Raw genomic sequence first — 26,917 nt, forward strand, 5'->3', positions numbered from 1 at the left:
TTGCCGAGCGCAAAATTTGATAAAACGGGTAGCAATGGAAAGCCGCTGCTGTACTGATCACGAAAATATAAATTTTATTCTGTTCATGGTCCTGGAATCCCCCAAAATCAGCCTAGTAATTTGCCTTGTGATCAAGTTTTGGCATTGTGACGCAGCAATTCTGTCTGCAAAACGAGAGTGAAGCTGAGAAGAAAGCGCCAGACAGTCCTGTGTCGTCACGATGGCAAAACTCAACAACAATGAAAATTTCTAGGCTGATTTTAGGGTTTCCAGGGCCATAGTGTGGAACCATAGTGTCCTGCAATGGTCTGGACACAAGCAAATCTCACGGCTCACTGCGACTTGTCAACGTCACACTTTCCTTTTGGCCGCAGGCAACTTCACGGTAAATTTTGACCGACTTGCCGAACGCGAAATTTGACAAAATTGGTATCAATCGAAAGCTGTCGCGAGGTACCGATTACGAAAATATAAATTTTATTCTGCTCGTGGTCCTGAAACGCCCACAAATCAGCCTCGATTTGCTTTCGATTGATACTGAATCAATGCTAGTCAGCCCTCAAGAATACCGGACCACAATCTGACATATCGTCCTCTTCTAATATATAGCTCAGTGTCTACTACCGACGCATGCGGCATTCATTTTCCTCGCTTCCTTCTAAGTCACCATTTTCGTGTGGTACATGCCTCTTATTCAAATGCTGTAGGCGAAAGTGGGTGTCTGATCAAAAGACTACTCCAAGTCATTTCGCTACCCTCCTAACTTTTCATTATAACGCAATCATGTGGTGTATTGATTTGATAAACATTTAATAAAATGATGATATTGGAACAGCAATATCCCTTCGGATATCTACGAACCGGAGTTCTGACTGAGTCCGAGTGCCACCTTGTGGATTTAACACGACAATCAAAGACAACAGCGTTGCTTCGGAGGTCATTCTTGTTGGAAGCTATTTCTTAAGTTGAATTTATTTCGCCAGCTTATTATCACATCGGAAATATCAACATGAATCTGCAAAGAACCATCTCACTTTCGAGGCAAATCGGTGCGCTATTCAGAAGAAACGTAGGCATGTCAGCCGTCGTGTTCAACCAAACCCAGCAAATGGATCCAATTCAAAAACTATTCCTGGATCAGGTCGTTTCGTACGCAAATCAAAGCAAGAAAGCCGGCGGCGGGCCAGTCGATGCCGGTGCCGACTACCAAAAGTTGAGAGAAGAGACGGAAAGTAGACTGAAAAAAGTGTACGGTGTCACGGACCCGAAAGCGTTTCCAGAAATGAAATTTAGCGAGCCTGATCTCGATCAAGATTCGATTGAAGATTTATAATTAATTGTTATACGGTCGCTTTCTCAATCTCAATTAGGGACTGTCGTCAGAAGTCATGTCAGATTTTTGCTTCGCTTGATATTATGTAAAGAAGATAACACAGGTTAACATTCGGTGTAGAATGTTCGTTTAGATACAAGTTGACATATCGCAGTTGAGCAAATGTGATTGACGATATGCTATACGGCTATTGTGTTGGCTTATGATCCTTGCGATTTTGTGCAGAGCAACAACATTCAACGTTATTTATTGAATAATATTGGATGTTTAATATCTCTTTTGCACAAGCGTGTCTTAACTTCGATGTGTAGGCGCTATGAGTGAGGTAACCTTTGAATTAACATGCATACAACTTTGAAATCCTCGAAATATCGTACGAAGCAGGAATATTCAATGTTATTCTGTGAATGATATTAGATGTTTACAATCGCTTTTGGAGAAGTGTATTTTCAAACTGATGAATAGGCGATAATGAGGTCATCTAAAATGATTACGGATATTTCAATGTATTTCGAGTAGAAATATGTTGAAGACTTAACTCGGACGCATTCTTTATTTATGTTTCGAATATCCTGGTCAATTTATCAACACTGGCTTATTGCCGTTAATGTATGTGATCGATATTTTCCACCAATATTTCAACTTGTGTTTTCTTCTCTAGGTTGTAATCATTGGTACATAAGTCTGTAACATGGAGCGGCACAACGTGCCCCCGCAGTACCGACGGCCTCGTCGTAGAAACAACAATTTATGCGGATGCACGTGTGATTTTAACTACGCCAGATCTATTCAAGGAATTTGCAAAATCATTGCCATAATCATCCTCGGGCTGGCTTGGATCGTAATCGGGGCTTCTCCTTATTATCGGCCGATATTCGTCATCGGAGGAGAAACATGGCCGTTCCATATCGTAATGCTGGTCAGTATTGTTGTGTGGCTCGCCACTTTGGTCATGTACTGCCTCTTTATGAGCGGATATCACCTTTCCCTGGGGCATTACCACTGGCCGAGAGTGGAATTGATATTTAACATCTGCGCGTCAATACTGATATTGTTCGCCGCTATATTAGAGGCCGCCAATCTTTGGAGGTGGGATATGAGTCACGGAAATAATGTTTACAATCCGGGTGCTGGCGGCGCATACTCTGGGTTATCGCAGTACGGGCTGCGTCCGGGTATGTCTTTCACGCAGACTTTGAATTTCGGGTCGTACTGCGGAAATCGGCCGCAAGATTGCCGTGATTATTTCAGCCTGCTAGCCGGTCACAACACGTATTACACGAATCACATTTTCGGAACAATCTTCATGTTTTTCGCGATCATCGCGTACTTGGTGTCCACGTTTTTCGCTTATAAGACGTACAGAATTTTCGAACGCGACATGTACAAACCAGGTCAGATGCCGAAACCGACGTTATGGATGCGTTTCACTTATGGAATCGAGCAAGCTACTGGGTATGTTAAAGAGAAGGCTAATAAAGCTCTTGGGAGGAATGATGAAGATGGGGAGGCGGATGTTGAAGATTTTGTACCCGAAAAAATACCTGCACGTGTTGATGATGGTGGATTTGAGGAAGCTAGATCTTCGAGGGTGGAAGGGGCTACGTCACGATCCTCACATCATGGGTCAAGGTCCCATCGTTCACATGGTTCACGATCTAGAAGTAGCCACCATCCTGATAGCGATGGTAGGTCTTCAAGACATCACAGGCACGACGATCGTTCATCTCGTTCCTCGAGACACCACCGCAGTGAAACTAGATCACCCCGTGGTTCAACCGACAGGCGTAGTAGGAGTTCTTCAAAACCGAAAAGCCCCGATTACAGTACCGATCATAAGGAGAAGAATATCGAATCGGTTGAGGATCCGTTGTATGACGTTCCTCCTCCTTATGAAGAAGCGCCGCCTCCTCTTTCACAACCTCAACCGGCCGGGGCGTTCCCGCATCTAGAGTCCAAGAAGAAAGGGTCTAAGAAGGGGAAAAAGGATCCACCGGTCGATATGTCGCCTGTGGCGTCCGTTATGATTTGATTTCGGGGTCGGGGGATGCCGTGAGAACATCATTTTTATTTTGTGCATCATTTCAACATTCGTACCAAATATGATTACTGTATCAGTCTCAATGCAGTGGTACCATGACAATCCTACTGGAAATATACATATTTTTGGACGTTATTAGGTTTAGAACGGTTAGATTGAAGTATCTGATGACATATTTGTCCTCCTTGTTAGTGTGTTGTGTAAGCTAACCTCCGATTCTGGACACTGATCAAAAAATTCGTCAGCTGCCACATTCCAGCACAAGTTTCATTTGAGAGCTCGATTTCTAACTTTCATATTGCGTAGTATTGAATAGCTGTAATCATCAACTTATTGCACCTTTTTTCACGATACATCTATTTTTTATTAGCAATAAAGCTTGTTATTATTGCGGGATATTTTGTACGGCACATTATTTTCGATATACACACTGCTACGTTGGCTATCTTGATTTTCACTGATGATTGCTTGATCTTTAAATACTCTTGATTAGGTTACGACCTATCGGTAGTCCCTAATATTGATTATTAGCACTAAATATCTACCTGGTACATCCTACATGGTATATATATCTGCACGTTGTGTGATTGTAACCCATTGCCGCATTCACGCTGGAGTACATTTTCATGGACCAGTGACCAGCTTTGGAATGTTGCGAGGAAGTTAACTGACGCGTGTACCAACCATGAACTCGATATTTTTTGTCACACTGTATTGTGGTCCCTGGTGAGAAAGGGAAACCTGCATCTGATTAGTCCTGCCTGGTTTATGTGGTATCATTACCTTTACATTTCTGCAAGTAAGCTATGCTTGATTGCTGTCTGCTCATTTATTTTATTTCAAACAATCCCTGTTGCACTGCCCAAATCATTTTCTTTCATAAAATGATACTTTTACTTACTCATATCTTTCATTGTGGATGATAATTGTGCCGTGTTTCTGTAATCGATGGTTTTTCTTCATATATTGAACTGTAGGTGACTTGAAATGGCGTGGTGGTGGTACTATATCGGTTTCGTTTTGATCACATTTTATCACGTAGCGTGTTGCTTATAATGATTGGTACGTTTTGCCTTTTAATCCACATTTTTAATCATTTTTAAAATTTATGATAAACAAAGATTGAAGTTTAAACTGTTTGCATATTTGCATCACTTTTCCACTTTCTGGGTGATGTAGGCCTAGGATTTTAAACTTATTATCAGTATGCTGTTTTGAATTCTGTATTCATTGATGTTATGGTTGCATTGTGACGAACTGTCGTTTGAACAAGTGTGATTTTATACAGTGTCATTGCTAACCGTGATTGTCAATCGTGGTGTGTTTGTTGTATAGTTTTATTTAGGCATATCTCTAGTTTTGTGCAATATACCGGTACCAAAGATGTCACAATGGGAGACAGTAAATAGTAAAAAAGGAAATGGAAAATCCAAGGCAAAAGCACCTAAGCAAAAATATGTTGATACCATTCCCAAAGATAGTTACGAGGGTAAGTGATCTACATTTGGTGAATATGAATAGCATATAAATGGATTAGTGATTTAACATGTATTGCGAGCTTGGTATGTAGCATGAATTCATGTGGTTATTTGGATTGTCCCGTGTCCCTGGTATTGAATTGTTATAATAGTTAGCAGTAGTTGGGTAAGTCTTTCATTATTACATATGTTAGTCTACATCGTAGACCTGCCTAGCTGTCAAATAATTTGTGTCTCTAACTCGAGACAAGGGGCTAATAAAAGTCTTCCAGGTTCATAGTGAGAGTATGTATGCTTCGATTAGAGTCCAATGAATGTAGTTTGGAACTGATATTTAAATTTATTACCATCTTCAAATAATATAGATTTGGATTTAAAATTGAGCTTAGCTGGCAATGTAATGAAATAATTATTGTTGCATGGGACTTTTCGTCTTATCGACAACGTTTGTGTTGTATATGTGAATTTAGTAAATTTTACATTCCCTCCAAACTGTCATATTACGTCTTAGCTCCCTGTATCATTGACATAATTTGTCTTATCTGTTCCAACCATTCTCCAAATTCTAGTTTCAAAATCGAAACGGATACATATTATATTATTATGTCTAGCTATGGCAGTTGTTAAATCGACGCTGGGTAATTGATTTTCTGATCTTAAAATATGAGCGGGTGCGGAAAGCTGATCTTAAAATATGAGCGGGTGCGGAAATTGGAAATGATTCCATTAACGTCTTTTGAAAATTTGGGACAGATTCTCCTACAGTTTGCCCACCTGCTGCTTTGTAGAGCTTGCTTTTAGGTGACTACTGGTAGTTTTTTTTTCAGTTCCACCTCTTGAGTTGTCAAAATCTTCGTTTGAAGCGCTCGATAAACCCAAAAAAGTGCCGGCGCAAAAACAGCCACTCCAAGATCAATCCAATGTCCAAAACTCTCCGAAAGGTTTGTTCTAAATTTATTAATGTCATGATCTTTTCATGCTAGGAGCTATTTTGAACTGTGAAATTTATATTGAGGAACAATGCAAGGTAGTTGTGATATAGTGAGACATTAATTTCGACTTGTATGAATTCATAATTACATTAGTTATCAATACATATATACGGTATGTATCGTATATCTGAATCCGGTATCCATATTATTGTCCACCTGAACCAGGACGTACCACGAATAGAAACACTAGGGAAGAGACTAAAAGACACGCTCAGCGGCTGTTGGGCGCTTAGCGCGTTACTCGAGACTTACCGGCGACCAGAAGTGTGTTTTTATTAAATCCACGACCGCTAAACCTCAGATTATTAAACCACCCTTGCTGGTTCAACTGTTGAATCGCTCACGTATCGCTGAATGGGGCGCAAGCTCACCTGATCATTTTGTAATCTCAACTAAACATGTGTGACGTGACAGACGAGATCGCATAACGTTGTATTGTTGTTTCTGGTACGGCCGTAGGTGAGCTACAGTTCCGGAGTCCCGGACTAGTTTCCTTTTCTTCAAGTCGACTTCGCTATTATTTAGTTATCATTATGATACAGTAGGCTATCGCACCAACATCCTACGTAGCAGTAGCCTATCATGTATAACAGTTGGATATGACAATTTTTCAGCTTAGGAGGTATTACAGGCAGTTGGCAGACATGAACGCACTTGAGCTTTTGGGTGAATTATGCGAGGAGATTAGACCGCAACGCTGTTCCCTGGTAGATTTGAAGAATCCACTCAAAAAATATTCAGATTCAGAGTTCCAAGATTGCTTTTGATTTTGCAAGAAATCAACATCGTTATTTTAGCAGTAATTGAAAGCAATTTCCAACTAAACCAGCACAAAAATGCTGTACCAAGATTACAGCATCTGCTACGTCATAACGATTCTATGCAACGGGTCAACTTTCAATGTACAGATGAGGACTTGATGGGTGAAAGCCGTCAAACCGCAGGACGGGTAGTAGCCTACGCAGGATTTCAAGGTGTATTGCAAGACAGAAATATCAATTCAGCAAATTCTCCGTCAATTTAGATAGAACAAAGGCAGATTTCTATAAAATCGGTCACTTTCCTTGCGGTAATTGGTTGCATAGATTGTACTCATATACCCATAACTTCCCCAGGAGGAGAATCAGCCGAGGTTTATCGTAATCGCAAAGGCTAGTTTTCGATTAATGTCCAGGCAGTCTGTTATGCGAGTAGATCATTTACATATGTTGTTTGTTGGTGGCCTGGAAGTTGTCACGGTCGCCGCATCTTTGATAATTCAGTAATTCCTGACCAACTGGAACAAGGGTTGCATGATGGGTTGCTTTTATGAGATGGAGGTTATGCATTGCGACGGTATCTGATGAGACCAGTGTGTGCACCAACCACAGAAAAAGAGCGCCATAACAACTATGCTCATGCAAAGATCAGATCGAGGATCGAACAAAGTTTTGAAATTCTGAAGCAGAGATTTCGCTCCCTCCGTACACCCTTACGCATGGCACTAGAGAATTCACACGCAGACGCAGCTATTGTTGCAATCTTCTGTCTCCACGACTTTGCCATCGCAACATGTCAACGTCTTGATGATGATGATGATGAGTACTTGGAGGATTTTGTCGCAGCAACAGCTCTGCCCCCATCAACCGCTACAACATTAGGCAGAACTGTTCGAAAACAAATTCTGCTAGAGTACTTTTGAATTACATTTACTATGTACATATTCTTTATTTGTACTAGGCTAAAGCTTTCAATAGCCATTCAGTTCTGGTTTATTCTGGAGTTATCAATGTTTATTTTGCATTTTTAGCAGATATCTTAGAAACAACAGGAGAAATGAATAGTAACAGATCAATTAATTACACCCTGAGTGAGAGATAATTGCTGATCGAGTTGATGAAAAAATATAGGGAGCTGGAATGTAAGAAGACTGACAAAGAAAGTAAACGAAAAAAATATAAAGCGTGGGCAGAATTGACTGGGGACTTTAATGCGATGGGCCGAGAGTGTCCTCGTAGCACTAAGAACTTGCAATCCTTATGGAAAAACATGAAAACTAAAGCAAAACAAGCTAATGCATCAAGAAAACGTGAGCTTAGAAAAACAGGGGGAGGTCTTTTAGTGTTTGAGCCAGATCCATCGAGCAGTGAAGTTGAAGGTATATGTTGAACAATGTCAGGGATATCCTGGAACTTCCGTGTTTGAAATGTTCAAGTTTTATTTCAGCATTAATACCGCAACAGGTATCGTGTCCGACGAATGAATATGACGACGATAATGACACATTCTTCGATGCTTCATGTGAGTATAGTTTCTTAGCTATATTGGATATGTAAACTAAAAGCCTTGTCATTAACTCATTATGCCATTCGTTTACAGTTCAATTGCTTTCTAATGGCCGATTGAATGAAACTGGGAAAATTTCTGATAGTTTTCTCGCGGGACAGACCAGTGAGCCACATATTTCAGACCACACTACCGCAGGTTATATCAGTCAAACAACAGATTGGATTGGTTCGGAGGCTGCAATGACTGGTGGGAAGCTTCTTTATCCTCAAAAACATCTTATTAAAAAATATTTATGTGACAGATGATCGTCCCACACACTCGCGAGGGGGAACAACGATAAAACAACAAATACTACAGTGCCAGCTTGCAAACCTCCAGCAAGAAAAGAAACTAAAGGAAGAAGACAGACTGCGTAAAGCTGAACTCCATCGAATACAGATGGAGTATTATAGGTTCAAAATTGATCTTATAAAGCGGCAATTAGAGAAATAAATTCTCAAGTTGAATAGTTTGTTTGTTGATCATGTTATTTTACTATCGCTGATTTTAATTGTTCTCGCATTTGATTAAATTACATCAATCAGCCAATGCACTTATTTTACTATCGCTGTTTTTTAATTGTTCTTGAATTTGATTAAATTACATCAATCAGCCAATGCATCGTAATTTGGCTTATATTCTTGAAAATGTTATAAGCTTGATCAATGACCGAGCATTGCTTTCTCTTTGTGGTCGTCAACACCAATATCAGGTGAGAGGGAAATATCTCGTCGCATCAGCTAGCCGGAAATACCGTAGACCTTTCAGCTGAATTCTGCACCATCATGAATACGAGGCAAATACTGCTTCTATCCTGAAGAAATAGTGACGAGACTACGCCACACTTATTCGTATATTATTGGTCCGGTTAACATTAGGGCCGCCGTCATGGAAACGACTTTGCAAGTAGACTATTTCAAGCAGTGCGCAAGCGAGTGGATTCATGACAGCACATTCGTCTAATTTTCAGGCTCCGCTGAACCAGTCACAGTCACCAGCATTGGTCACCGTTTAGCTAACTATTTCAGACTGATATACGTAAGCGTGTTTTTGTCCTTCAGCGTCTGATTTGAAGTAAAACTTTTGGTCTCCGCACTCTCGAGAAAAAAAAATACACAAATCAATTTAATGTCCATCTTAGCATTGGCATTGTGCTTCAAGAAGTGTGTCAAAGTGAGGCGTAATTCCAAAGAATGCAATACGCAGTAGATGCTTGCGGTGGTCATCAGTCAATCAATTACGATATTGATTTTTGATTCTGACCATTTTGCTAAAACTTGCTTCACATACATAAGTTGATCACAAATGAGCATCGTTTTTCTGGACACTGGTTATCAAGTTGTGATAACTTTGCCTGTGGTACATTTTATCTAAAATTCAAGTAAGTCTTCACTCTTAAATAATTGCTTGAGCTCGATATATGACTGCGTGTCTAGCAACTCGAGTTGATAATTACTAGGGGCAGTGTCTACTGTCCATATTAACTGAAATAGGGTCTGAAAACATATTCTTCATGTGCAAAAAAGCATTCATTTTGTCAATATCCAGGTTGCTGATAAGCCTGTTGTATGCATCAAATGATCCATTGGATTGATCGCCAGATACTGTTGAAAAATGTGTTGTAACATCACCTGCACCTAAGTCTGGTGGTGTGCTGACTTGAAGTTGAGTGCCGATCGGAACGCATTCGAGTATACTTTTTGGCGCTAGTTGAGTAACGAAATTGTGGCTGATTAGACAAGCGCTGCTCGACAGCAGGGGAATTGGGTTCCGACCTAAATTTTAAACACCCGACTCCTAACGGAGCAAGTGTGATTTTTAATATTTTTGTGGGATTTTCAAACGTCAATGGGAGCCGCAAGTAAGCTGGCTGGAAGCCGCGATTGGAATCTCTGATTTAGATGATTATGTAGCAGCTATTTCAGCTACACTGCATATATTGGTTTTTTTTTGCTTTATCATTTTTTGCAAGTGTTGAAGGCTTGAAGCTTTTATTAGGCATTATAGAATCCTTGATACTTCTCGCTATGAAGATAAGTTATTTCTAATGGTGACAAATTTAGGTGGAGGTAAGAAAAACAGAAAGCCAAAGAAGCCTCAACCAGCGTCGCAGTTTCAGTACGAAAATTTTGAAGAAGCTATGCGAGAGGTATGGTTATTGATAGATTTGGATCAAGCAATTTTTCCCTTGGATTAGAGGATGTTTGTTACAAACTGCCTACTGTAAATGTTTATGCGTAACCTGCTTGTATTGGACAACACTTGAATAATTTCAGGCTGTTATGATATCAGTCCACAAGTCTATGGTATATTGTCACTGGAGCATCAGGGTAGCCTGCCTTATGTGCATTTTTCAAGCTCTGAAAAAATCAAGTTTTTGTAGAATATTCATTTTTGTGCCAATTTAATGTCCTTGGTTATATTTGCCTCATTTTCAAAGTTGACCATGGCCCAGGCATGACCAAAAGAAAATGAAAAGGTACTGAATCATAATACTGTACTTGTAAAATGTACTTACACCACTCTTATGCCACTGCGTTTGTATAGTATAATATATATACCCAGATTACTTCTACTCTACAATTTTGGAAAACAGATCCTCAGCACAGTACACACTAGTCAGTGTTTCCCAGTGTGCGGACACAGGGGGCTAGTTTGTGAAACGGGGGGGGGGAGGGGCGAAAATACACAAGTGGGTGATTCGGGGTGAAAATGTCAGAACGGTTATGTTTACGTAATTGGCATGAATTGCATGTAAAAAATGGGTTGTTCTGAATCTGCCTCGAAAGTTGACTAAAAAAGGTCAACCTCCACCGATTATGATACTTGTAAACGGGTCTATTAGGAGTGACGATGAAAAAAGACGGAGCCGAAAGAGGTTGGGACCCACCCAACTACTTATTTTTTTGCTTGAGTCAGTGTCTTGAACTTGTGTGTGCATTTCAACATTACTTATTATGGTTATATTTCACAGTTCCCTGTGGGCTCTATATCAGCGAGAGCGAAGGAGATTAAAGGAAATTCCGTGAGTTGCTGTAAATATTTGATCGGTTGATGTTAGTTACGATACTTTCGTATTACCCTATTTCTGTGGGGATTTTGCCCGCAATTATGGCATCCAATGCAGCCACAGGGCGTTTTCTCGACTTTGGTCTGTAATCTTGTTGCTATTTTTTGCCAGTGTGTATGATGATATCTGTTTGAACTGCAGGTGTGGCAAAAAGAAATCATTCAGCTTGTGAACGACGCGATATCATGCCCGGAAGAGGACGCGACCTTCTCGGACAGGGACGATATCGATTTTCCTCTTTGCGAAATGTCACAGGTACGGGGGACTTTCACAAAATTGCCCTGGCGGGAATGACAGGGTGCTGCCGATTTTTTAGGGTGCCAAAGATATGATGAAGCAGTTCTATGTGAGCGAGACGTCGGAACAAATTCGACAAATTATTTTTGACCACTGCATGCTCAGTCTATGGAGCTGTGTAGAGAAAGGTTGGTCCTGGCTTGAATATGTCGTAACAAACGCAACACATTTTGTGTTTCATTGTCACTGCCCTATCATGTTTTGCGATGAATTGCTGCAAATTTTGACGTAAAACTGCTGCATCTTTGGGTGATAATAACAGCCATTCAATGCCAGTCTTACTCAGAATTCTCAATGTTAATTTTGATTTCTCAATCTGGTAGTTGGGCGCTGGTCTTCATATCCCATCTTTCTGTATTTCTCTCACTGGTCTCACCAGGAGCTCTGACATAAGCTGTTTGATATGATGAAAAGTTATGAACAAGTAAAATGATGTCATTCTTCAATGAAGACATGTTTACGTGCTACTAATAATTCTGGAAGTCATGACATCATACTTTGGCTGCCTCGGTAATGCACTGGTCAGAGGTCGATTCCTAATTAATGGGCCTACTTATTGTGCCTGGACCCTATTTAGTGGTCTCTGAATTTTGTTTTTATGATATCAGAAATGAGGTGATTCACTCCTAAATCATTGTTCTTCGACAACAGTCATTCCATCCATCCCCACGCCTCGTCCATAACAGCGGTGATTCATCTTATATGTCGTTTAGACTTGCCTACTTGGGGATACAGGCTCTGTATACAAGTCATGGCGAGATACGCTCCGCAAAATTGCATGGACGACTTGGAACGACACGTGAAAAAAATCAGGAACGGCCAAAACAACGCGAAAAAGTGAGTGCCTGTCGAACGGTCGGTGATGGCTCTGAGCTAACAATCGCTGCAAGTACATCACACAACAAAACATACACCAGTATCACAACTCACACTAAACCAGTGGTTCTCAACCGGGGGTCCGCGGACCCCTAGGGGTCCGCGAAGCAATTTCAGGGGGTCCGCGAGACCTCTAAATTTTTAAAATGGTTGATAACGTAATTTTTATTTTATTTATTAATTTGAGAAAGCATGAGGCAGTTTCGCACCACAACTGCTATAACCTCATGACTCATATCATCATAATAATCGTTTGACATGAACTATTGTAGTGTGGAAATTCATTTTCATTGCCAATTTTCCAATAACTTGCCGATACAAACATATTGCTGTCTAGAGACGTTTTGTTGAGGTTTCTTGACAAAATAAAAATATGGAGATGGTAAGGTCAACAAGGGGGACTTCGTTATGTCTTCTCGATTTGAAGTTGTCAGTCTCATCAAATTAGTGAACAGTCGTTTGAAATAAAAATTTCCGAAGTATTTCCCCAATTTGTACCAATGCAGGGATTAAAACCTCGCCACGAAATCCATTTAATCCTGCGATATACATAACCACTATTTGAACAGCTTCTTGGAGGTACAGAACTTCAATATAAAACTGAATAGTATATTCATATTGAAAGGAACCCGAATATTGTCGGCTGACAGTCGTCATAAATCGGACGATGCTGCTTTTGAAGCTCGACTATCAGATTTGGCGCATTCTTATTGCGGATGTCCTATCTACAAAGCTGTTTATTGATGAACAAGGAGTATTTCGTTGCTATCAAAGCATTACGCTCCAACCTTGAAATTTATATCACCAGTTATATGGGTATGCAGCCTTGTCTTGTTAATGTTCAATTGTTCATGGTCGAAAATGTTTGCTCGTATGTATATTATAAACCCGAACAGAACAAGTCGTTTCATGACAGTCTTCCTCAGGTTGGAAAACATGGTTCCATTATTTGACGCATAAAATGAGTCTATACTATTAGATTAGGCTTTCACTTTGACGGTAGGAACTCTCTGCGGGCCGATCAAAATGCCGTTGCGGGCGGGATCCGATCCGCGGTCTGTATGTTGCCCGGCCCTGCGCTAAATGCTGGACGTTATATGCTCATAAAATTTATGTTTTTTCATTTTGGTGCCATAAATGTTGCGATCACACCAAAAGTATCGTCGGAAGCGTTATGCGTTAATACTGCATTAGCCTCCATCTATATTTGCGGAAATGGTTTTCGGCCCCCCTCATTCATATCAAAACGAGGACGCGGATTTTCAAGACACGACCATGTACATGTAAATAATCAAAGTCTACAAATTTATTTTCAAGAAAAATAATGATTTTGTTGTTTATCACAAGCATACAGTTCATATTTGCACAAGACAGATGAAGGTTGCACCATAATAGAGCTAAAATTGAACTAAAACTTGAGGGGGTCCGCGAGGGTCCGTGACGGTCAAAAGGGGTCCGCGAAGCCAAAAAGGTTAAGAACCACTGCACTAAACGATGACACACGCTTACTAGTTGTCGCGTAACTAAATTTAGGCTATTTTTTAAATGCTCTACTAGAACTAGAACTACCCACTTTTCAAAATCTGCAACTGCAACTGAAACTAGAAACACTCTTTTCAAAATGTGCGACTAGAACTACAACTACCCTTTTCAAAATATGCAAATAGAATTAGAACTACTCACTTTTCAAAATCTGCAACTACGACTAAGACGAGAACTGCTCTCTTTTCAAAATATGCAACTAGAATTATTGATTTTTCAAAATCTGCAGTTACAACTAGATCTTCTCACTTTTCAAAATGTTCAACAAGAACTAGAACTACTCTTTTCAAAATATGCAACTACAACTAAAACTACCCACTTTTCAAAATATGTAACTACAACTAAGACAAGAACGACTCTCTCTTCAAAATATGCAGCTGTATCTACTCGCTTTTGAAAATCTGCAACTAGAACCAAAACAATAACTACTCTCTTATCAAAATATGCAACTAGAAATAGAACTGCTCGAAAAGAACAATAGTTAGTTGACAGTAGAGTGGTAGTTCGTACAAGTCTGCTAATATGCGATATTCACTCTGCACTTATGTCAAACAGGTGCCTTTCGTACATGTGGGCTTTGGGACAAATTGGCGTCGGAGATGTGAGACTCGGCATGAAAGGTATGGTGGAATCTATGTAACATGATCTCGCCTGTGAGCCGCTTAAGATGCGTGCTGTTTCACACTTGACTTGTCATTAACACTGGCTTGGCAGCTGTAGTAAGTGTTTGATGGCAGTGTGCATTGTAAACGCTATGCCTACTGTAAAAGGAATTCGTCACTGCCCACCTTTGAAGGCATAAAAATGAGATTGCAATGCAAGTGATTTACCATCACCATAATATTATGGTGTTTTCAACCTTGTGAACAACTGCTAGATTTGAAAATATTCATCGGATATGTGATTTTCTTTGTCTGCGGTGCCGTAGTATGCAGCACGACCACAAAATGTTCGTCCTTCGTTGTGATTTTGCTGCTTCCATCAATCTCTATTTCAGTGTGGCTTACGGTGATGCTGCCTTTCTTGGGTACCAAAAAGTTGGCGGTGTACGCGGTGAAATATCTTGAAAGCCTTTTTGAAATGACGAAGAATCCGAAAAAAGACTTGTCGGAATCGATCGACGCGGAGCAATTCGTGATGATTATGATGTGGACTTACGATCACAGCAATGGGTTAGACGCCGGGTATGCATGTTTTTTGTATCTTAACTGTATCAGCACCTAGCTCGGGGGCTCTTTTATTAACTTTTATGTCGGTCAGCCAAATATAATGCAATTCCATGTCTATAGATCTCTGATGGTCTACTTTGGATTTTGTGTATGTTGGAGTGCTGTTTAAGAGTAGCCCACACAGACTTGTGCAAACTACTGGATTTTCAAAAAGCGGAACTAGAACTAGTTAATTTTTAAAACTCGCAACTAGAACTAACACTAGAACTACTCAATTTTCAAAATCCGCTACTTGAACTAGAACTACTCAAAAATCCATTAGTTAGTTTACTGTCAACTAACTGAATGGGTAGTTTGCCCAAGTCTGCCCACAGCTTGTTTAAGATCGGTTATATGTGAAAGCTAAGACCACTTTTTAAATAAAATGCGTTAAGATTACGACGGTACAATTTAGCGACATTTGCCAGTATAATAGAAGCTATCAAACAGCGCGGTCACGTTTCTTTCAAATGGAACCCATGCGAGTGCATTTTGGAGGACCTTGTCATGCTGGAACTTCAATCAAACCACGTGGAAGACATAATATCAGAACGGCGGCGTCATATTTCTATTAAGCTGAAGTTTCCGATCTTTACAAGTTGCATACATTTGTCGTTGTTATATTTTTGGTCCTCAAAATTTATGTTCAAGTTTTACCTGTTCCCAAGCTAAAGGGCTAAGAACCGCTCAACATTGAACACGCTCATTGTCATATCTCGAATTGTAGTCATTGTACTTTTACCAAAGCATTAGAATTGGCATCAGGTCATTTTGTAACCGGATCGATAGTAGGTTAATTTTCCGAGAACTACTCAACTTGCTTGGGTGTGATGGTCAATGCGACAAGATAGCGTAAACGGCGGAGGGTCTGGCTTCTTGATCGGTAGGTTGTGGGTTCATTCCCCGGCCGGGTCACCAAAGACCTTATTAGTAACACCGGTATCCATGGCTTCCCTGCTTATATGGCACTCAGCATTACCGGGATAGCATGTGGGGGTTGTGAAATACTTGAAAAGGCTATTTCATTACCTTCTTTGTCCAGCGACATATGCACAGATCACGTGTATGTATATTATGAGTCGGTGTATATGCCGCAAAAACATCAAGGACAAAATATACAACGGCCTATTCACACGTCCTGATGCAGCATTCAATGATTTTATTTTTCTTTCAGCTTGCGAAACAGATTGAAATCTCTATTCCCAACGGTACGCGCCATTGCTACCGGTACTAAAAAGTCGAGGGTGTCTTTGTTCCAGAAATTTTTACGGACTCGTCGTGACGAGGTGAGATCGTGTCGTGGGACTTGCCGTTCTAGAAGATAGCGTGTTGTATTTTCGTCACAGATTGCCAAAGTCGGTACGACGTTTGTTGAAATTGCGTGGGAGTGCTTGGCGGATGACCCCGGCTGTTTCGAAGCGTGGAGAAAATTGTATACGTCCTCTTTACCTCAAACTAGGTGTGTGTTTGAATACGTTTGAGAAATTCGTACGGAGATGATTTTATTTGTAAAATGAATTCAAATGTACGAGGTGGCACTCAAAACATGAACTCCAAGGGCGGACATGGATTATGAATAAAATAGTACTTACGGTGTGCACTGATTAAAGAATTGGTCACCGACACCGTAAATACTATTTTATTCATAATCCAATTTTTTCGACGGCAATAACTCCGCTGCCACTGGTTGAAATTGAACCAAATTTGGTGAATATCGTTTCTATAGACAACCTAGCACTTTCATGGGGTGAACAGAAAATTTTCAATTTTTTGTTATTTATTTTTATACATTAAATAGAAACTTTCTTCTCCTGTAGCAATGCGGCTACTGGTTGGAATTGAACCAAATTCGGTGTGTAGGCTTGAATTAGGTAACCTAACAATTTTATCAAGTACCGGTAGCGAGTACGATTTGAGAAAAAAAGTCATTTTTGAAGAGCCCTATTGGACACGACATTCATATAAAGATGAAGATAATTTTACCTATTTCAGTTACAGTTGCAGTGTCGTTATCAGCATGCTGCTGTTCCATCCAACAAATTGACAACTGACAGCCTATAACGTGTTTTCGCATTATGATGCGACAGATAGCGCCACTTGATTGAAAACCTAGGACACCTCGACTAACCGTCGCGCTAAACCTTTTCCAACTTTTTAGCGTCGTGATTAGAATTGTTAAATCACACGATTAGCATTTTTCCGGATCAGCTAACTTCATTATCTCCGCCTTAAACCTGTGTTCCCAAATGAATGAAAACTACCAAAAACATTCTGTATCGCTCACAGTGGTGGTCAAATTAGTCAGCGTTGACGCACGAGTAGAAATACAAGTAACGCAGTCAATTTCTACTCACAAGCACTAGTGCGATTTTTTTGACATGTCATAAAAAGTCAAAATTTTGTCGAAATTGCAGCTTTAGGCCAGAAGTGTCAAAATTGTTTACAAAGTCAAAAGCTTTGTGGAACCTGCATTTCGATTGTATCGAAGATTTTGCATTGTCGGTGAACTTATCATTTGATATTTTACAGCTCGTAGCCTACTTTATAGGCCTACCATTGTCTGCTCATTGTGAATCATAAACATTCAAATGAAACAAATAGGTTGACATGGCCTTATGCTCAACGTACCGCAATATCCCAACTAAAGCGAGACTGCGCGGGCATTGCATGATACAGATGATATCAAGAAGCGCGCAATGAAAAATTGTGATGTAGACAACATTGTCAGAATGAAGCGACACGGTATGTCGCTAGCAGTGTACACACAACTTCAGTGTTGTCAGCCAACAACTGCTACTGTTGAACATTCATTCTCCGTTGTTGGCGAGCTACTTAGTAAGGACAGAGAATGTACGAAATTACATTTCGTTGTACTACAACAACTTTTGATTATTTCTACCATCATACGTGGTGTAACTACTGTAACTCTTCATAGGGTGAGATTTCGTTTAGATAAAAGTTATTTCGTGTCAAAAATTGTCAGTTTTTGAGTCAAAAAAGTTTTTTCAGGTCAAACTACTTTGTAGTCACAGACAGTTCCAACCAGAAATGACGATAAGTAGTACAATTCTAACACTATGTGGGAAAACACCTTGCATACGTTAGGGCGAAATTGTGTTTTTCTAGGTAAAAAAAGTCGAAATTTTGATTTTTTTGGTCAAAATCTTCCGTTTTTTAGGTTAAAAAAAACCGCCCTACTGATCACCTTGAAACATTGATACTGTGTCACAGTCACTCATTCGCCTGCCTGGCCTTTGCAGAATGCTGCTTGAATGCTCCGACAGCAAATACGAGAAGTCCCGTAACATTCCGACTCAGTTCCACGAAACGGTTTGTTTCTTTAAAGAATGCAACAGGGAAGCGGCCGCGTCTTCAACCTCGTTGACTTCCGCGCCAGATTTTAAATCTATTAGGATATTGTGCCAAGTGAGTCGGGGGGGGGGGGGGGGGGGGGGCTTTTTTTTGGGCACGCTGCTAACTCTCTCCAGAAATGTTTCGTCGAATGTGCATATGCTTGAGCTGCATGGTTAATGGATACCGCGCTGGGAAGAATGTGTTAAGAGTATATTAATTATTAGTTGCTGGGTTACCGGTACCAAATTTCAGCACTCGAAAAAATCAACTGACGATAATCATTGGAATTAATGCTTGATTTGTTGTGGCCAGAACTGGTTACCATTAACCGCATTTGGCACTTTCTTTCGCAGAGTTTACTTATCAAGTACGAAAAGAGATCTACTCAGAAACGTTCCAGCTGTAACATGCTCCTCGTCTCGACCCTGATGGTACTGGTCGCGATCGGAGCCGGGATTTTCATCCACGATTTGAAGCTCCACGCAAACGTGGTGGAGAAAACCGTGTCGTACAGGTTGATGAAAGATAGCGGTACGCTCGATTTTCTGGCGGTGGCCTGGAACAAAGCGTCTGCGATCGCAGGGTACAGTGTCAAGTAAGTGCCCGTCGTCAATGTGGGCTTTTCCAAGCAATGGCATCATTCGAATGGAATTAAAAAACAAGCAAGCCGCTGATAGTTTGAATTGGGTGTTACGTTTCAGGTATAATTACATCTGCCGTGGTGTAACCAGAGCTGGTCGAAGTGGTCATTGTTCGTATTGAAGTAGAGGCAGCATTTAGTGGTAAATTTCTAGTCTAGTACATTAGTTTCAGTACAGATTTCCAAGTAATTAAGAACATATTCTAGGCCTGGTTTTACATGAAAAACGGAAAATCGCTTGCAAAGTACCCCGAAAAAGTAGAAGTACTTAGTTACTGACCACCTTAGATCTATCACGATGTCACTTTGACAATTGCGATGGATTATCTGCAAATTTGTAAATGGTGATATATTATAGTGATTCAGTGCAGTAAAATGCTCTGGTTACAATATCCCTGTAGCTTCACGTTGCGATGCGTCACGGGCCTCTATTGACAATTCATTTGCTCTCTGTTCCTAGATGGTTGCAGAAACATGTCCCGCGTTACTCGTCTCTGATTTGGGACGTGTTCGGGCCGTACGCGCGATATTTCGGCTTGCGTCTCGGCGAATTCGGCCATTGGATCGTGAAGGTTTCGGCCCCCGTCCGGGCGGTGATCGCGTCCTACGCTGAACAGTGCCTTGTGTTTGTAAGTGTTAGTTCGGTCTTGTTAAGTGTTGAAGAAGTCAATAAATTACTTTTTCCGCAGGCTGGACAAGCTGTGAACAAGGCGTGGCCTTATATCGCGGATTTCGCGAACGTTGCTGAACCATACTTTGTTTCGTTCTGCGAATGGCTGGATGCTAAAATCATTTCGTTTATCGCCTTATTGAAGTGAGTGTGTCTACTTCGAGCAGAAAATATTCAGCTTTTCCAAATTCAATTAGAATTATAGCTATAGCACTTGTTCCAAAATCGATCAGAATTCAAATTAGTGAATTCACATAAACTTGGACATTAAATTCAGAGTTACCGGTATCAAGAAATTAAAAAAAATCAAGTTGAGTTTATATCAAGCGTGAGAATGGCGAGTGTCTGTACACAGAGCTTGGTTCGTTTCGCACTATACACTCCTGTATCGTTTTCGGAAGAACCATCAATTAGATCTGCAATAAAATAAGTACAATAGGTTACAGGTATTTAGCTTTAATTAGACGACTAGTACAGATATATATCAGCTGCAATGTTTTACTTCATTTTCAGCGGTGAACACGGATGGTGTTGCATCAGAGACTCCGTCGTTGAAACCAGCACAAACTTATTTCTATTTTTCAATGAAATGTGTTTATCGCTGTGGTCTAGGGCGGTTTCTTTCGGTAAAGTTATTGGCGATTATGTGTCTGGTGAAAACATGAACTAGTATTTGACGCTTTGACCCCTCTTCGGTCTGGGGCATGCCTGTGATTTGACCCATGTTCCTGGAGAGGTGCTGCTGAAATGGGGTATATTGCAATAAAAATATATGCAGTCTGTTTGCTGTAATACCAACTTGTGTGTGTGGGTACAAAATAGCCATGTATAGTTGATGGAACAGGCTTGACTATGCAGTTATGGAACATGTTTGAGCTTCTAGTTCAAATAGTTCAGTTGTGTGAGAGAGAGGCAAGGTGACAAAGTTCTTATAAATATAATCTCTGAAGAAGATACACAACCAGAGCCCAGTTACGGACCTAAGTAAGTACCCGTTCACTGCATAAAGATGTTGACCTGCAATCGACGGGCATGTTCCTCAGAAATTGAAAATTAATGCCCGTATTACGAAACGAATGTAACACTCGCTGGGTCGTGAGATGAGATGATAGTATTGAAGTTAGTAAAACAGGACGTAATAGTGTGCCGATTATTATTGATATATAATACAAATTACAATTCTCTATTAGTTGGCAATCAGTGTCGGCCGACTATATTCTGGTTTATTCTAATATAAATATATTGTATGAGAGTTCTATACCTCTTCAGTCTTCACATAAGAAACATATGGAAGTAATTCTTATCCCGCAGCACCGTAACTGCCGCACCCCACCACATAATTTGGAAAATTTGTGCAATTTTTTCGCGCTGCGCGCGAATTCAAGTATAGCCATTTATCTTTATTATTGAGTGTTGGGCCCTTACCGCGCCACGACCCACCAAGACATACAATCAAATTTTAGTCCATATAACATGCGACTCCAAGAAGTGTACCAGAACGATCGGCAGCGAGAAAACCTTGGCCGAAAAGGTCTATGCCCTTATCCTGACCGAAGACTTCCTTATATATACAAAATACATATAGGTTTAATTGTCCATAGGCGCCTAAATAACTGGCGCCGAATGTTCCTGTCTTTGCAATCTGAACCTCACAAGACAAATACCATCCCGCTGGGATATATGAAGATATACCAATTTGAAATCGTGTGCGTCTCTTAGTTTAGAGGCCTACGCTAGCGATTCTATATTTTTTTATATAGCAGACTGGAAGTCACGAAATAACATCATGTAGCGAAGTCATATCAACGGGTCCGCCCGCCCGAAGATGTTTAATTATTATTTACGGGCCCTCCAGTTTTCAAGACACTTCACTCAGCTCTACCGGTAAATCTAATTACGTGAGTAGAGAGGACAATAAATAGATAGCATAATATATATGCAATCGCTGATCTGATTGACCGATTTTATCTTTCACGCTTCGCGCTGGCTCACAATACAGTACAGATGATTTCGTGACAAACGCGAACAACGTGATGGAGGGGTCGTTTCATCACCCTATGAGAGCCCAAGCGTCACGTTTTTGGGGGCCTGACGAGGTGCCATTTCGTTCCTGCCAACGGGTATACGCCCGAAGATGTTTAATTATTATTGAGTGGTCCTACCTTTTCAAACACACGTCACTAAGCTCTACCGGCAAATCTGATTACGTGAGCAGAGAGAAGATAAAAATTGATAACAATATATATGCAATTACCGATCATACTGACCGATTCAGTCATGAATTCTAGAAATTTATCGCGCTTCGCGCGCTTAGGCGACAAAATCTGATTCACAAAACAAACTCCCAACGAATATGATAAATAGCGGTAAACAGGGGATCGCCGGAGGGGGGTCTGGGGTGTGAACCCCCCCAGAAGTTCGGTCTATAACCCTATGGGGGCCTAAGACCAACGTTTTTTGGGGGCCTGACGAAGTGCTGTTACGGCATTGTTCTTATCCCATCAAAATCGCCCTTGGCTGAGCGATAGCGCATCAATGATATTCGTGGAATTATATTTTTTGTCTGAACAACACACACACAGACACACAAAGTACAATGCGATGTAATGAACAGATAGGAGGTTGCCGAACGACGCGCAGTTGCGGTCTTTTCGACTTACAAGAGAATATAACAGGCAAGCGACAAAATGAAGTGATGAACTGACGATGAAGATTGTTTGACAAGATGACGATAGGAGATGGACTGTGCAACCAGACGAATGGATTCGTATGGATTATTTTTTTCTCTGAACAAATCACATTCCACAACAACCGCAGTTATCAGTTCTACCTTGAGACATGTCAGTTTTCCATGATATCATTTTTGTTATTATCGTTTCGGGTCAAATGATGAGCCGGGGTCAAATTTGTTTATAGTTTCCAACTAATCAATCGATCGTTATACAAAATGGCCCTGAATGACGGTGATTTCGACTATTTGTTCAAAATCGTTCTAATTGGCGATGCAGGCGTTGGAAAGACTTGCATCGTTCAAAGGTTCAAAACTGGGACGTGGCTTGAATCACAGGGAAGTACCATCGGTGTCGATTTTTGCATGAAAACTGTAGAAATCGACGGCAAGAGAATCAAGTTGCAGGTCTGTGTGTTGCGATCTTCGAACTTCCTACCTCGAAATGTAAATAAAAATGTATTCTCTCTTCAAGGTTTGGGATACAGCGGGTCAAGAGAGATTTCGCACCATCACGCAGTCTTATTATCGGAGTGCAAATGGTATTCTTTGCGCGTTTGATGTCACTCAAATGACTTCATTTCAAAGCGTTTCGAGATGGATGGAAGACATCCAGAAGTACTGCGCACCGGACGTCATAAAAATCTTGATTGGTGGGACATTGTTTGATCATTCTATTGCTGACATCGATTGTGCAGGTTATCTGAAGTTTGCTATTCAGATTCATCAGGACCGCACTGGCCGTGGCGCACTCCATCACGTTAATTTGTTTACAGATTAGCTGTATGCTCATGCTCACGCAGACCTTGTCGCGATTAGTGATGAGTAGGGCCTCTTTTCAAAATTTTGACTTTTTTTACCTCAGCAAACTAAATTTTGACCAAATTTTGACCTAATGTATGCTAATGAGGTGTTTTCCCACATAATAATAAAATTGTACCACTTATCTGAACCTTTCTGGCTGGAACTGGCTGTCCTAATGAAGTAGTTTGGCCTGAAAAACCATTTTTGGCTTGAAAAGAGGCAACTTTTTATATGAATAATAACAGTAGAAGAATTCCAGTGGTTACAATATGTATTATGGTAGGAATAATTAATTTTTTTGCAGTACAACGAGAGATACTTTCTCACATTCTTGGGTAGAAAGTGCATGTGCTTAATAAGAAGCTTGCTAAGGACGTTCTACAGCAGCAGTTGTTGGCTGACAACACTCAAGTTGTGCCTACACCCTACACTGCTGGTGACACACCGTGGTGCTTCATTCTGACAATGTTTCTACATCACAATTTTTCATCATGCGCTTCTTAATATAAGAATGATGCAATGCCCAAGAAGTCTTTTTTCAGTTAGGATATTGCGGTACGTTGACCATAACACCATGTCTACCTATTTGTATTTTTGACCGTTTATGATTCGCAATGAGCAGACAATTAACCGTTTACAACTGTAGGCCTATAAAGTAGGCTAGAGCTGGAAAATATCAAATGATAATTTCACCGATTGTGCAAAATCTACGATACAAACGAAATGCAGACTTCAAAAAAATTTTGACTTTCTGAACAATTTTAACAAATTTTGACCTAACGCTACAATTTTGACATGTGAAAAAAAACGCCCAAGTGATGAGCAAAATCGATTAAGAAACGTGAAATATGTAGCCTACCTTTTATGCAACCACAAAGAATATAATGCTAGTTCTATACATCACATGAATCAATTGAATTTGTTTCATATTTCAGGAAACAAGACGGACTTGAATGATGGCAGGGCCGTATCGCCGGACGACGCGCGACGAGTCAGCGAGTATTATGGTATGCTCGAGTACATTGAGACATCAGCCAAAGATAACTTGAACGTCGAAGGAGTTTTCAGAAGAATTGCATCAGAACTGTTGATCAAATTAGCCGAGGTGGAATTGAAACCAAGTGGCTCGAACATAAACCTATCACAAAATACAAAATCTGTCAGTTCATGGGGCGCGTGTTGCAATCATTGAGATTAAATTGTCGCTATGTCAATCAAAGTAGCTTAAGACCATTTTACCGAGTTTCAGTAAAATGTAAAGTTTTCATTTTCTTTCCATCATAGCTTGGCCGTGGTTAACTTTGAAACAATGTGACAAACATAAACATGACCGAAAAAATATGAAAATTTTACACACATTTCTATCAAATTGAAAAATGTATCTCAAAATTTGAAAAAATAAGCGTAATTAAGCTACTTTGATACCACGGCGACGTTATGTGTTTGATTACTATTTGCCCTCTTCATCAAAGACGTTTGAACACGTTTGGCATAAGACAACACTATGATATGTTGAATTGAACGTACTGCATCAAAATGATTGATTTCGATACAGTGTAAAACTATTTTGTTCTTGTTCATATCACAGGCTACAGTAGATTTTACATGTGCAAAGCACAAAAATCACAAAAACGGACAGTTTTTTCATTTTCGCAACCTAGGATACGTGTAAAGTAACATTCACCAACTAAACCTGCGAAGTGGAAGTTTCTTTCTAGACTGAACAATGAACATCACCCATAACCTCACGCTCTCAGTTTCCTGTGATTTTTTTATCTAGTCCTGATCCTCATCTGATTGTTGGAAATATTGTCGTTGCGTGGATTTATTCGCCATCAAATGCATGTTTGAGAAGAAATAGTACCACTTTTAATATATTATGGTATACCAATTTTGCAGTATTTATTATCGTACTACATATTTTATCGTTATTGATTGCAACATCGCTTCACATCAACAATTCATCACTGTAAGCAGCTGTTTGTTTCACACAATCAACGTCAAGTAATGGTGATCCCTTCTGCTGATAAATGCTAGCAATGAGGAATATGCTGTCAAATTATGTAACCTAGAGGCCTTACTACAAAAATCCATTTTTAAATGCTAATTTAACAGCATATGCCACTCCACGTTTTGTAATATAGTTATACAACCTGGTTGGTTTCTATATGCTTTAAATCCGCGTTTGACACGCTCCTGGTACTTATTAATCATTGTACTTGTAATGATGTTGCATTTATTATCCGTGCTTTATCTCATTCTGTACTGACATTCAATGGTTTTTTATCCACATATCCTTTCACCAGACATATTTTTGCAGTTTTTGAACAGTTCATCTAGAAATTATTAAAAATAAGTTTAGGCTGTGTAAGTCATCAATGGTGTACTTATTCATAGTTAGTAGGCGTTGTACACTCATAATCAATTGGAAGCGTACCTTCAAATGCCCAAGCAACTGACTTTTTGCTGTCTGGACGGTTCCATGATGTCTGTTTTGATATTTGTTCCTACCATCGTCAACATTTCTTTTACTATTGAAATTAAACGTTTCATCTATATGGAAAGTTGCTTACTGTTTCTTTCAGCTTGTGTCAATTAAGTTGGAGTTATGGTGTAATAGCCTTGCTACGTTGAAACAGAAGACCGTTATATTTATTCTGAAAATGAATTGTTATTGAAGTATGCATGAGTTACAGAAAGTGCACACACGCAAGACATATTAGATAGGGTTACCATACATCCTCTTTTAAGAGGATTTGTCCTCTTTTTTGACTTTTTTGAAAGTGTCCTCGGAGGACGCCCTTTTGTCCTCTTTTTTGAAAATTTAGGTCAGAATTAGAGCAAATTGCGAGTGATATGCCGTAAATTAGCACAGAAGTGACGCTCCGGCGGGTATTTCGGAGTGAAAAGCGGTGATTTTAGCTCTGAGCGGAGAGATGACCTTTTTTTTTTAGTCATCCACCTAGCAATGCGGAGAGAAAAACGGTATTTTGAGCTCTGAGCGGAAAGATGACCTTTTTTTTTAGTCATCCACCTAGCAATGCGGAGAGAAAAACGGTATTTTGAGCTCTGAGCGGAAAGATGACCTTTTTTTGTTTAGTCAACCGATCATAAAGTGGGAAAAATTCACCGGTTTTTGAGAATTCTTCTCCGGTTTTGCAAGTCTCAGATTTCTGAAAAAGTGTCCTCTTTTTGGATTTCCAAAATATGGTAAGCCTAATATTAGCCAGCGTTGTATTGTAACTAGCGTTGGGACCCCGGGAAATCCCGATCCCGGGATCCCGGGATTTGAAGCAATCCCGATCCCGGGATCGGAAGCAATCCCGATCCCGGGATTGGTCCCGATGAAATCCCGGGATTTGTGAACAGCATCTACCATGGCTTATGTAGCGCCTATCTATTATTTTGGTAATAAAGCAGTGTCACAAACTCGGCTGATTGTCTAGAACAGTGGCCTCAAACACGCGGCCCGCCAGAACTGTTTTTGCGGCCCACGTCGGCGTTTTGACTTTTCAAGCATTCGACAATATTAAACTCGAAAATTCAGATTTCGGATTTGAGAACTTGAAATTTCATT

General features: G+C 40.2%; 5 protein-coding genes across 5 annotated transcripts in view; all 5 read left to right on the plus strand.

Moving 5' to 3' along the window:
- Positions 1 to 4,709, plus strand: part of LOC145448361 (uncharacterized) — a 230,016-nt gene extending 225,307 nt beyond the window's left edge. The window contains exon 2 of the mRNA XM_080326742.1: positions 1,995 to 4,709. Within this exon, the coding sequence (XP_080182868.1) occupies positions 2,025 to 3,365 (1,341 nt within the window). The 5' untranslated portion in view covers positions 1,995 to 2,024 and the 3' untranslated portion in view covers positions 3,366 to 4,709. The remainder of the gene's footprint in view (positions 1 to 1,994) is intronic.
- Positions 1 to 20,606, plus strand: part of LOC145448356 (transmembrane protein 214-A-like) — a 245,912-nt gene extending 225,306 nt beyond the window's left edge. Inside the window, exons 2-17 of the mRNA XM_080326737.1 lie at positions 4,720 to 4,863; positions 5,680 to 5,793; positions 10,215 to 10,300; positions 11,126 to 11,176; positions 11,363 to 11,476; positions 11,538 to 11,646; positions 12,232 to 12,355; positions 14,492 to 14,556; positions 14,934 to 15,120; positions 16,319 to 16,430; positions 16,491 to 16,603; positions 18,405 to 18,570; positions 18,852 to 19,093; positions 19,599 to 19,767; positions 19,828 to 19,952; positions 20,322 to 20,606. Coding sequence (XP_080182863.1) covers positions 4,758 to 4,863; positions 5,680 to 5,793; positions 10,215 to 10,300; positions 11,126 to 11,176; positions 11,363 to 11,476; positions 11,538 to 11,646; positions 12,232 to 12,355; positions 14,492 to 14,556; positions 14,934 to 15,120; positions 16,319 to 16,430; positions 16,491 to 16,603; positions 18,405 to 18,570; positions 18,852 to 19,093; positions 19,599 to 19,767; positions 19,828 to 19,952; positions 20,322 to 20,478 — 2,040 coding nt within the window. The 5' untranslated portion in view covers positions 4,720 to 4,757 and the 3' untranslated portion in view covers positions 20,479 to 20,606. The remainder of the gene's footprint in view (positions 1 to 4,719; positions 4,864 to 5,679; positions 5,794 to 10,214; positions 10,301 to 11,125; positions 11,177 to 11,362; positions 11,477 to 11,537; positions 11,647 to 12,231; positions 12,356 to 14,491; positions 14,557 to 14,933; positions 15,121 to 16,318; positions 16,431 to 16,490; positions 16,604 to 18,404; positions 18,571 to 18,851; positions 19,094 to 19,598; positions 19,768 to 19,827; positions 19,953 to 20,321) is intronic.
- LOC145448366 (ATP synthase peripheral stalk subunit F6, mitochondrial-like) lies at positions 896 to 1,994 on the plus strand. Its single transcript, XM_080326747.1, has one exon. It carries the CDS (start codon positions 1,010 to 1,012, stop codon positions 1,331 to 1,333), a length of 324 nt encoding a protein of 107 aa, XP_080182873.1. The 5' UTR covers positions 896 to 1,009; the 3' UTR covers positions 1,334 to 1,994.
- LOC145448363 (uncharacterized) lies at positions 5,800 to 8,799 on the plus strand. Its single transcript, XM_080326744.1, has 3 exons — positions 5,800 to 8,124; positions 8,203 to 8,358; positions 8,414 to 8,799. Exons 1-3 carry the CDS (start codon positions 7,986 to 7,988, stop codon positions 8,602 to 8,604), a joined length of 486 nt encoding a protein of 161 aa, XP_080182870.1. The 5' UTR covers positions 5,800 to 7,985; the 3' UTR covers positions 8,605 to 8,799.
- Positions 20,607 to 22,704: 2,098 nt separating the features above from the next.
- Positions 22,705 to 25,904, plus strand: LOC145448851 (ras-related protein Rab-43-like). The gene is made up of 3 exons (XM_080327299.1): positions 22,705 to 22,944; positions 23,012 to 23,189; positions 24,276 to 25,904. The coding sequence occupies exons 1-3, from the start codon at positions 22,756 to 22,758 to the stop codon at positions 24,530 to 24,532; spliced, it is 624 nt and encodes a 207-aa protein (XP_080183425.1). The 5' UTR covers positions 22,705 to 22,755; the 3' UTR covers positions 24,533 to 25,904.
- Positions 25,905 to 26,917: the final 1,013 nt, after the last annotated feature.

Source organism: Botryllus schlosseri, chromosome 10, assembly GCF_051294905.1.
Source record: "Botryllus schlosseri isolate E-star chromosome 10, Bs_hap1, whole genome shotgun sequence".
In the NCBI taxonomy this organism is placed as follows: Eukaryota; Metazoa; Chordata; class Ascidiacea; order Stolidobranchia; family Styelidae; genus Botryllus; species Botryllus schlosseri.

What these genes read in the sequence shown, in the direction of transcription:
- LOC145448363 (XM_080326744.1), top strand. Translation starts at nt 7,986, where the DNA reads ATGTTGAACAATGTCAGGGATATCCTGGAACTTCCGTGTTTGAAATGT. An exon ending in CACATTCTTCGATGCTTCAT is followed by an intron (nt 8,125 to 8,202) that starts GTGAGTATAGTT and finishes ATTCGTTTACAG; the next exon opens with TTCAATTGCTTTCTAATGGC. An exon ending in TTCGGAGGCTGCAATGACTG is followed by an intron (nt 8,359 to 8,413) that starts GTGGGAAGCTTC and finishes TTTATGTGACAG; the next exon opens with ATGATCGTCCCACACACTCG.
- LOC145448851 (XM_080327299.1), top strand. Translation starts at nt 22,756, where the DNA reads ATGGCCCTGAATGACGGTGATTTCGACTATTTGTTCAAAATCGTTCTA. An exon ending in GCAAGAGAATCAAGTTGCAG is followed by an intron (nt 22,945 to 23,011) that starts GTCTGTGTGTTG and finishes TCTCTCTTCAAG; the next exon opens with GTTTGGGATACAGCGGGTCA. An exon ending in CGTCATAAAAATCTTGATTG is followed by an intron (nt 23,190 to 24,275) that starts GTGGGACATTGT and finishes TTCATATTTCAG; the next exon opens with GAAACAAGACGGACTTGAAT.
- LOC145448366 (XM_080326747.1), top strand. Translation starts at nt 1,010, where the DNA reads ATGAATCTGCAAAGAACCATCTCACTTTCGAGGCAAATCGGTGCGCTA.